Below are 9473 nucleotides of genomic sequence, written 5' to 3'. Positions count from 1 at the left end.
ACTTTGATGCTATTTCTCATTTGGGGCTGGTCAGTGTTATTGGGGTTAACAGTACAGGTTTAAATCCATCCTCACTTTCTAGCTGTGCTATTGCCTGGAAACCTCATCTTGGAGATCATGGATTTAGCTAATAGCCTTCAAACTTCATGGAGCTCTCTTAGTGCTCAGTTTGGTAGGACAGAGTCAGTGGACAGAACTTTTAGCTCCCTCCTTCCTTCATTGGCCAGAACTGGTCATGTGGCCACCTGTTGCTGTAAAGCAGTCTGGGAAAGTGAGTACCTGACATTTTCAGCTCCTTTTATGGGAGGCAGTGCCTGCCATCATGAAAGAGGAGAGGGGAATGGTTGCTGGGAGCTAACCACATTCTCTTCTCTCTCTCTCTGAGAGAGAGAGAGAGAGAGAGAGAGAGAGAGAGAGAGAGAGAGAGAGAGAGAGAGAGAGAGAGAGAGAGCGCGCATCTACCCTGGGACAGACCCTTCACTTTAATCAAAACAGTTTCTCTTTAATTTTATATGTTAGTCTCTGCTGTTTCTTGTTACATGTGCAAACAGTTTGTCCATTTCACTGATATTTTCAAAGAACCAGCTTTAGGTTTTATTGACTCACTCAATATTTTATTTTCTATTTCATCTATTTCTGCTTTTACCTTTAATTCCTTACCTTTTCCCCTTTGGTTTATTTTGGGGACTTTTTCCCTAATTTCTTGAGTAGAAACTTATTTTGCTCACTTTCAAGCTCTTTTCTTTTTAATACTCTCAATGCATTTAAGTATTTAAGGCTTTCATTCCCCCGCCAAGTGTGGCTTTGGCCGTATCCCACGGTTTCATTATATAATGTTTTTACTGTCATTTGATTCTGGTTAGTATTTTGCATTTTAAGTGTCCCTGTAATCCAAGTATTATTTAAATTCAAGGGTTTCTGGGGGCAGGGGTATAGCTTAGTGGTAGAGCAGGTGCTTAGCATGCACAAGGTCCTGAGTACAATCCCCAGTACCTCCATTAAATAAATAAATAAACAAACCTAATTACCTCTTGCCCCAAATTAAAAAACAAACAAGGAAAAAAATTTTTAAAAAGGATTTCCCCCACTAAATGTTTAGAAATTTGGGGTGGGGAATGGGTTCTAGCTTTTGAATTGTTATCTACTTTCATTGCATTGCATTTTAAATAAGATACTGACCTACCATGTAAGCTTGCACTTGAAGAAAGGGCTCTGAGGCTAATAAAATGGTTTGGAAAACTCTAGCCTATCCTAAGTCCACACCTTTTTACTGATGGACAAATTGAGGGTCTAGTGAACCCACAGCAAATGTAGGATTCCAGCCCAGCTTTTATAACCCTCCTTCTGGGTATCTTTCACCACTCACCATCTTAGCTCAGCATGGCCTCCCCAGAAATGCTCTGGCCTGAAAGTTTTGGAGAAATCTCTCTACTAGTCCTTTCCATCCCTGCCCAAACCTCTCTTTCCACTCCAAGCCTGGAGTCTGCTATCGCCACTTCTAACACCAAGAGTCTCGCCAGTGGGTCATCTTGAGTGGGTGGGGGCCTGCGGCTCAGACTCTGCTAGTGGGAGGAGTTAGAAGACACACTCTCTCTGCTTCCTGCTCCCCTGTTCTCCACCCCTCACCCCTACCCCTGCTCCATTTGCATTCATTTATTCATAGGGGATTTTTGTGTTTAGAGGAGGAGGGAGATATTTTAGGGCCGTGCAGGTGATGTGTGAGAGATATGAGGGGTGGGGGGGGAATTCCCAGGACAACGGAGGACACAAAAGGGCATCTTTGGTTAAATGGATGAAGGCCAGAAGGTGCTGGAACTCTTCTTGAGAAATGTGGTCATTCCCTGTCGTGTGCACAAGCAGCTTGGCATCAGGCCCTGGGTTAAGGAGCGGGGTGCAGTGTAGGAGAGGGCATGTCCAGCCACTCTTTGGTGCCAGAGGAGGGACATTCTTTGCCCCACTAGGAAGCAGGACCCTCAGATATAACCTGGGGAGATGTGGGAAGGCCTGAGGCCCTGATATCAAGCAGTGGGTGCTTGGAGCCCTCGGATTTGAGCATCCCTGTGGATGCATGCACCCAGACTGAGAATAATCTCGAGTGGGAAGAGCAGCAAGTGTGGCCAGCAGGAAATGGCAGGGTTGGCGGTGGCGGAAGGATAGGCTGACACATATATGTGTTAACCAGGACGTTTATGAACTCTGTGGCTCTCTGACAGCTCAGTGAAGGAGTAGGGCCCTGGTGGCTCTAACTCTAGGTTGGAAACAGGAGAAAAGTGGGCCATGGTCCGGCATTCTTGCTAGAAGCGAGAGGTCCTCCGCTCAGGGGGAGGAGACGAGGAGGGTGGCACAAAGCGCTCATCTCTCTGGAGGTCTCCAGGGCCACGATGCTACTCCAGGTCTGTGCGGAAGGATGGGCACAGGGGCGGAGGAGACTGTCAGGGAGGTAGGGGACCAGGTCCCCAGTGCCCCCATTTCTCCCGCTCCCCTGCCCAACCCTAGCCTCCCAGCGGCCCCGCCCGCCCCCATGCTCAGCCTGTGCCAGGTTCAGGTTCAGGAAGGTGGCGTTGATCCTGGTGCGAGGAAGGGAGGTTGACTGTGAGAAGAGAGACAGGATGAAAAGGAATTCCGAGGCTTCATCGGGGGTGGCCTGCTGCCGCTGACAGGCATTCTCCCTCCAACATGGACCCAGAAAACCAGGGTTTGAGTGAGTGGATGAAGGAAGGTACCAGGGGTGCTTCGCAGTGATTGAGTCCCTGATCCTGGAAGCTTCAAGTCTGAGGCAGGAGGTCACTATCCTTGACTCAGGGACATGGCTTCTGGGACTGCCTGGGGGAAGCGAGACTCCAGACTGGGGAATGACCTAGCCCATGGTGTCTGATAGCTCCTGGTCAAATGTGTAAAACTTGACCCTGCCTCAGGGACATGGCCTCTCAGAACTCTGGGAATGCTCAGTCTGATGGGAGAAATATGGTCCCTGACTCTGGGAGCTCCCAGAGTGATGGAGGAGACATGGTCCCTGACTCTCGGAGCCCCCAGACTGATGACAGAGATATGGTCCCTGACTCTCGGAGCCCCCAGACTGATGGAGGAGACATTCTTCCTAACCACTGGGAATTTCCAGTCTGATAGAAGAGACATAATTCCTACGACCTAGAAACGTCCATCCTAATGGAGATCACCCTTATTTCAGTTTGAGAGATGTATCTTACCTTCTAGGGGTAGAAATTCTGTTCTCACTCTTACTATAATGCAAAGGACAAAACAGGACCCTTGTTGTCTGGGATGACAGTCTGAAGAGGGAGGCATGGTCCATCCTCACTCTGCACCTCTAGCCTGATGGGAGAGGTAAGCCTCCATCATTAACCCATCCTCCCAGCGTGGTGGTAGAGGCAATATCTCTTGTGTTTTAGGGGCCACCCATCTGCAGGAAAAAGGATACCTTATCCTCAGGCTACGTCCCATGTTTTAAAACCTTTGGTCTGGTATGCCTCTGCCAGGAGCGAGAAGGCACAGAAGCCCTGCTTAGTGCCCCTGGTCTGATGGAGGGAGCCTTGCTACCCCTGGTCTAGGTTATCAGTTTCACAGAAGAGGCAAGAGCTCCACTGGGGAGTCCCAGGTCAGACGGAGGAGGCAAAGGCCCCTTCCTTCCATCTGATGGGGAGGCATATCCATCCTTGACCTCTCTTCCTAGACTCACGGAGGAGGCAAAGGCCTCTTCTGGGAGCCCCTGTCTGAAAAGAGGTGCCCCCCGCCCCCTCCCCCACAGTCACGGGCCACCTGCAGCTCCACTTCCAGCGTCTCAGTCTTGCCCTGCAGTGTGACAGTCTTGAGTGTGTAGCGGCTGGCGTCTGTGAGGCTCAGCTTCTGCGCCAGCAGCGAGCAGCTGGGGAAGCCCACCTCCCGGCCTGTGTGCGCGGGGCCTGCAATCCAGTTCCCCGACGGCAGTTGGCTGAGCAGCCGGTTGGGCTCGGAGGCAGGCCCGCGGTACCAGGCGTAGACCAGCAGGTCCTTGGGGTAGCCCGGTACGGTCAGTGTCACGTCCTGGCCCTCCATCGGCCTGCTCGGCACGGGCACGATCATCATGGCCACTACTGCCGCTGGGGAGAGAGCCGGAGGGGCTGGGTCAGCTGGGCCAGCACAGGGCATAGCATCCCCTGCCCACCTCCAGCCAGCTCGCCTATGCCTCCCCCACTGGCTGTGCTCCCCGTGTGGGGTGCTGGGAGGGAGACAGAGGAAGCAGGTGACGTGTGGTAGTGTAGGCGGAGTTTGTGTCCCAGCAATGCCCGCTAGCCAGGGAGCTGTGTCTTCCCCCATCAGATTGGGAGACCTCAGTGGGTGGGGGCCGTCTCTCCCCCACTAGACTAGGAATTTCCAGCCTTTGGGGGGATATCTCTCCCATTAAACTAGAAGACCCTAGAGGGGTGGGCCATGCCTCCATCAAACTGGACACTCCCAAAGTCTAGGGGCCATGTCTCCCCCATCAGATTGGAAATTCTCAGAATATGGGGGCAGTGTCTCCCACATCAGATATTTGGGAGCTGTGTACTCCAGGTTGTGTCTCTTCTGTCAGACCGAGAGACCTCAGAATATGGGGGCTATAATTCCCCATCAGACGGAAAGATTCCAGAGGGTGGGAGGCCATGTCTCCTCCATCAGATCGGAAATTCCAGATTATTGGGCTGGGTCTTTCCAATCAGGCTGGGGACCTCAGAAGTTGAATGGGAACATGTCTATTCCATGAGACTGGAAATTCCTAGGAAGTGGGGGCCTCTACTCCCGCATCAGATTGGGAGTACCCCCAAAGTGGGACTGTCTCTCCCATCAGACTAGGAATTCTCAAAAAAAGGGCCATGTCTCCTCAAGACCACGTCTCCCCTATCAGAATACAAAATCGTCTCAAGTGTGGACTGTGTCTCCTCCATCTGACTGGAAGCTCACTGAAGGTGGCTGTGCTGTCTCCTTCATCACTGCTTGAATGGAGTATGAGGCACTGACTCTTCTCTCTGACTGGTAGCTCCTTGATAGGGAGGCCCTGCTTCCCTGTTTCAAGACCATCTCTCCAAGGGCAGCGCCCATGTCTCCTCCATCAGATCAGAGTCTCTCCCAGTGGGGGAAGGGTGGTGCCGCCCTTTCCTCTGTCTCTCCCCTGGCACCTGCCACAGGGTTGCTGACAGTTCAGGAGGCTCTTGGGGATGCTGTACCCACTCCCTGCACATACCTGCACACCTTGGACAGCCCCCATCTTGACCTGCACAGACAGGGCTCTGGGCAGCGCTGAGGTCATCTGGTCCACCCCCCTCTGTCTTGCCAAGACCAGCTGCCGGGGCTCAAGTGGGTGGGGCTGGAGGTACACTTACCTCTGGGGATGCCATTTCTGCTTTGGGCAAAAGAGTATCCACCCTTTGGATGAGACCCAGCCTGTTAGTAGGAGGGAGGGTGGAGGCAGGGAAGGACTGTTCCCACTGTCCCTCAGGGGACGGTGGCCACTTGGGAAGGAACCAAGGCGGAATGAATGAGGCCCTAATGTTCAAAGCCACCATCCCCAGGGGAGGAGAAAATGTCCCCTGAGGCTCCTGATGGCTCTGAGAACACCAGCTGTGTCTGCACTACCCCCACCACCAGTTGTTTAAGGACAGGGGCCAGACCGTGCCTCCCTCGCTGTGGTTTTCCATTTGCCAACAATTGGCTGTGATTGTCCGGAAGCGGATGCACGTGTGCCTGTGTGCGCATGCGCTGCTCGTCTGCGCCCTGGGCGGCGGCTCGGGCCGCAGCGGGAGAGCGGCAGCAGGAGACGCGGGCGGAGGGGCGCGGGGGCTTCAGGGCAGGAAGGGGTGGGGCGGCCAGGAGGGGCTGCTGCGGGGCCGACAGGGGGCGTGTCCCGCGAGCCTCCGAGGAGACGGAGCAGACGCCCTGAGGAGCCACCGTGGGACGGCGGTTTCGTCACAGCTCGTCTGTGTGTTCTCCAGGGACCCCAGGGACACATGAGCCTCGGGATCCTTTAAAACGCCGCGGCAAGGAGACAGCACCGCCACCCCTTGTGAACATCAGTCAAACAGCAACGGAGCGACTCGGGGGAATTTACATCTGTTTTACTCTTAAAAGCCTCTTGAAAGAACAATTGATGCGTTCATTTGCTTCCTCTGTCACGCTGATGAAGCCGCCTTGGCCGCGGCACAGAGATCTGGGACGGGAGTGTCAGGTCTCTGTCTGCTTGACCTCGTGCTCTTCAGTCGAACTTAAACTTGGTAAGAGCAAGCGATCTTACGTGTATGCAAAGGATAAAGCGCCCAGAGCCTCCGCTCATCAGCACTGGATGCCGGGGCCACCTGCTAATATGCTCTGGACCTCAATTTCTTCCAGTTTAAAATAGGAATGATAATATTCTACCTTCCAAGATGGTTAGAAAGATTCAATAGACTGATGAACGAGTGAACGTGTTTGTCTAAGCACAAGGTGCGTGGAAGTCTTTTAGTAGAAGCCCTCTTCCCTCCCCTCCTCCTGCATCCCCCATCTCCTCCTCTTCCTCCTCCCCCTCCATCTCTCCTTCCTTCATTTCCTCCCTTCTCGTCCTGCATCTCCTCCTCCTTCATCTCCCCCTCCTCCCTCTTCCTCCCCTCCTCCCTTTTTCTCTCCCCCTCCCTCTTCCTCCCCCCTCCTCTTCCCTTTCCCCCTCCCCTCCTCCTTCTTGGCAACATGTGGCCACATCCTTCTGGAGGCCCCTCCCCACCCCCACCCGATGGAGAACTAGCCTTGGATTTGTGGGATGAGTGCATGCGTGTTCTTGCTGCAGAGGCTGTGGCAGACAACTTGGGAAATTTGCAAGAGTTGCCCAAACAGTTTTTGTCGAGCCGTAAGTGCTCATACTTCTCTCCCAGTAATTTCACATCTAGCAATTTATCTTCAGGACACAATCTAAGATGCACTTGGAGATTGTCACACAAAGATACTAATTCTGCTGATACTTTGCAGGAAAAACGGCCAATGGCCGAAACGTCCTCTAGTTTCTCTCCATCTCATGACCCTGTTTCCTCTTCCCTGTCCACCTAATTGTTGTCTGTCCCTGCCCCTGGATGGGCGCCCGGACAGTGGGGTCTGGTCTGTCTACACAGTTCTCCCCATCCCCCAATGCCACCCCCACGGAGCACAGCACAGGCACATGGTGGGTCTTTGTTAGAAGAATGAATGGCCAGCAACAGCAATCTGTTATACACTATAGAGCCTTGAACTATTCAAGTTGTGGTTTTAAAAGAGTTTAAATTGTAAGTGCAAAATGTCCCCAAAACGTTAAAGAAAACAGTAGACTTCCAAACCACACAAACTCCCTGGGATCACAGGCGTGATGAGCACCTCAGCCAGGTCCCCAGGCCAGGCCAGCCCATGGGCCAAATGCAGCCCCACCAAGGACAAAGCTCATCACCTGCCACCATTCACCCCCAATTGCTGACCCAGGACTCGGTCCTTTAGGAGGTATGGTCATGTTTCCTGAGACTCTGAAGCATGTGATGGGGTCCCCAAGACCAGCCCAAGGCTCAGTGGTTTGCTAGAAGGAGCCACGGGACTCAGGCTGTAGTCGCCCTCACAGCGAAGATCTGTCATGGCGACAGGACACAGAGCCAAGTGTGCAGAGGGCGGGCGCCCAGGGGAAGCCTGAGGGCCAGGCAGGCTCCCAGTCCCATGTGGGGAGTCATCCGGACATGTTCAATGCCAAAGAGATGAGCTGTGACCCCACGTGTGAGATGCTGTCTCCCCAGGGGGCCCGTCAGAGGCCGTTCCCAGGTGTCCACCCTCTGCCTGTGGGCACCCAAACTCCAGACTCCAGGGAACCCGGCACTCAGCACAAACCACCAGTCACAGAGGGTGGCCCAGAGCACCCCTCCTTGTGGGGAGTCAGCATGCAGGGTCCCCAGGTGCCGGGCCAATCGCGCAGGCGTCTTGGAGGACAGCAGCCAGGCCTGTCGGCTGACTTCCCAGAGCACATGCTCCCTGTAGCCGGCCCTGGTCTCCTTGCCCATCTGCTCAGCCTGGCTGGGGCCTTGGCTGCAGGGCCGGGGGTGGGGTCCAGCTGCAGACGCTCTGATGCTCGAGGACGGGGTGGGCACCCCAGACCCCCTTGCATCTCTGTGGCTCACAACTGGCAGGCACTTGTCCCCAAGGTCTGTGGGAGCCCTGAAGGGAGGGGGCAGCCACCATTCCTGCACCCCCACCTGGCATCTGGGTCCCCACCACGTCCCTGAGTTCCCTCCCTGTCCCTGGTCTCCCACCCACTCCTGGGCAGGAGGCACCACTGCCCTGGACCATTCCTGTCCCTCTCCCCAGGTACCAGGTGATGGGGTTGAATGAAACTCTTTTAGCTCTAACATTCTTGGAGTCTTTTATTTTTGGGGGGTAAAATTAGATGAGAAGGAAGCTTCCTACATGTAGCAGTCAGTTCTGACAGAAAAGGCAGATTGAATTATTCCTGAGTCTGTGTCTCCTTTCACGTAAGAAGAAATAAAATTGTACCGCTCGTTTCCTCCCTGGGACCAGACCTGCCTGCTGACAAGGGGCCTCATCTGTTCTCCAAGGTGTCTTAGCTCCTGCAGGACGGCCGTCTGGGCTGGGAGTGAGCTCGTGTGTGTGTGACTGTGTGCGAGCGCCCGTGTGTGCAGGTGAGCGTGTCCTGTATGGAGGGGTCCGACACTCAGGGCAGGACAGGGGCCTGACATGTATGGGAAACCACGACCCAGAGACGGGAGACCAGGGCACAGGCTTGGTGTTTTCTTTTAAGCAGGAGAGGAAGCCAAAGTTTCCAGGTGTTTGCTGGTTACAGTTAGGAGACTAACATGTTTTGTGCAAATAGAGTAAAAGTGCAAATGACAGGCACGCATCCACGAGCAGACGCCCGGGGAGCGGATGGGGAGCCTGGTTTGACACGGCAGCAGGTGGCCAGTGGCCAGGGAGACCACCCCAGCTCCCGGGACACCCGCCCACTGGGCTGTGCTATGCCGAGTCTCCAGGAAACACGGGCTGGGGCCCAGACGCCACTCTGGGCAGGGCCTGCCCGCAGCGTCTCATGGGGAGGCGTTCGGGGAGGCGGCTCCTGCCGGGGGGAGGCAGCGGGAGAGGGTCCCAGGGGCTCACACACCTGGTCAGCGGTGCTGGGCAGGACCAGTCTTGGGCCCAGGGTCAGAAGGACACTCAGACCAGCCCCGTGCAGGGCTGCGGGGTTTCTAAAGGATCAGCGTGGGGGGCACCCCTGTCTCCCGGCCTGTGAGGGCAGTGGCCTGCGGTCTGACGGCTCTCGAGTTGGGGGCCACGTGCCGGGGGCTGGGTGTCCCGGGGTTGTGTCCTGCCGCGCCAGGGGCTGCCTTCAGGCTCTTGTCCCCGCTTCCCTTCCTGAGGGCAAGGCTGTGCTGGCCTGCGCCCTCCCTGACACCCTGAAATCTGACTTCCGCATCTTCACGGGGTGGAGGGTCTTCATGTCTCCTCTCCTCCGC

At 55.0% G+C, this 9473-nt stretch overlaps 1 protein-coding gene across 2 annotated transcripts; it reads right to left on the bottom strand.

Annotated features, from left to right (window-relative positions):
- Positions 1-2170: 2170 nt before the first annotated feature.
- LOC107034305 (cell adhesion molecule CEACAM16-like) lies at positions 2171-5676 on the bottom strand. Of its 2 annotated transcripts, none has more exons than XM_072955109.1 (3): positions 5355-5676; positions 3768-4094; positions 2171-2590 (listed from the first exon to the last, which is right to left on the bottom strand). In XM_072955109.1, exons 2-3 carry the CDS (start codon positions 4078-4080, stop codon positions 2526-2528), a joined length of 378 nt encoding a protein of 125 aa, XP_072811210.1. In that variant the 5' UTR covers positions 4081-4094; positions 5355-5676; the 3' UTR covers positions 2171-2525. The 2 variants fall into 2 exon arrangements, with proteins under 2 accessions (XP_072811210.1, XP_031526850.1); XM_031670990.2 differs by having other exon boundaries at positions 2171-2395.
- Positions 5677-9473: the final 3797 nt, after the last annotated feature.

The sequence above is a fragment of the Vicugna pacos genome, chromosome 35, assembly GCF_048564905.1.
Source record: "Vicugna pacos chromosome 35, VicPac4, whole genome shotgun sequence".
Taxonomy (NCBI): Eukaryota; Metazoa; Chordata; class Mammalia; order Artiodactyla; family Camelidae; genus Vicugna; species Vicugna pacos.
Note: the sequence above shows the minus strand (reverse complement) of the source record. Positions and strands in the feature narration are given on the sequence as shown.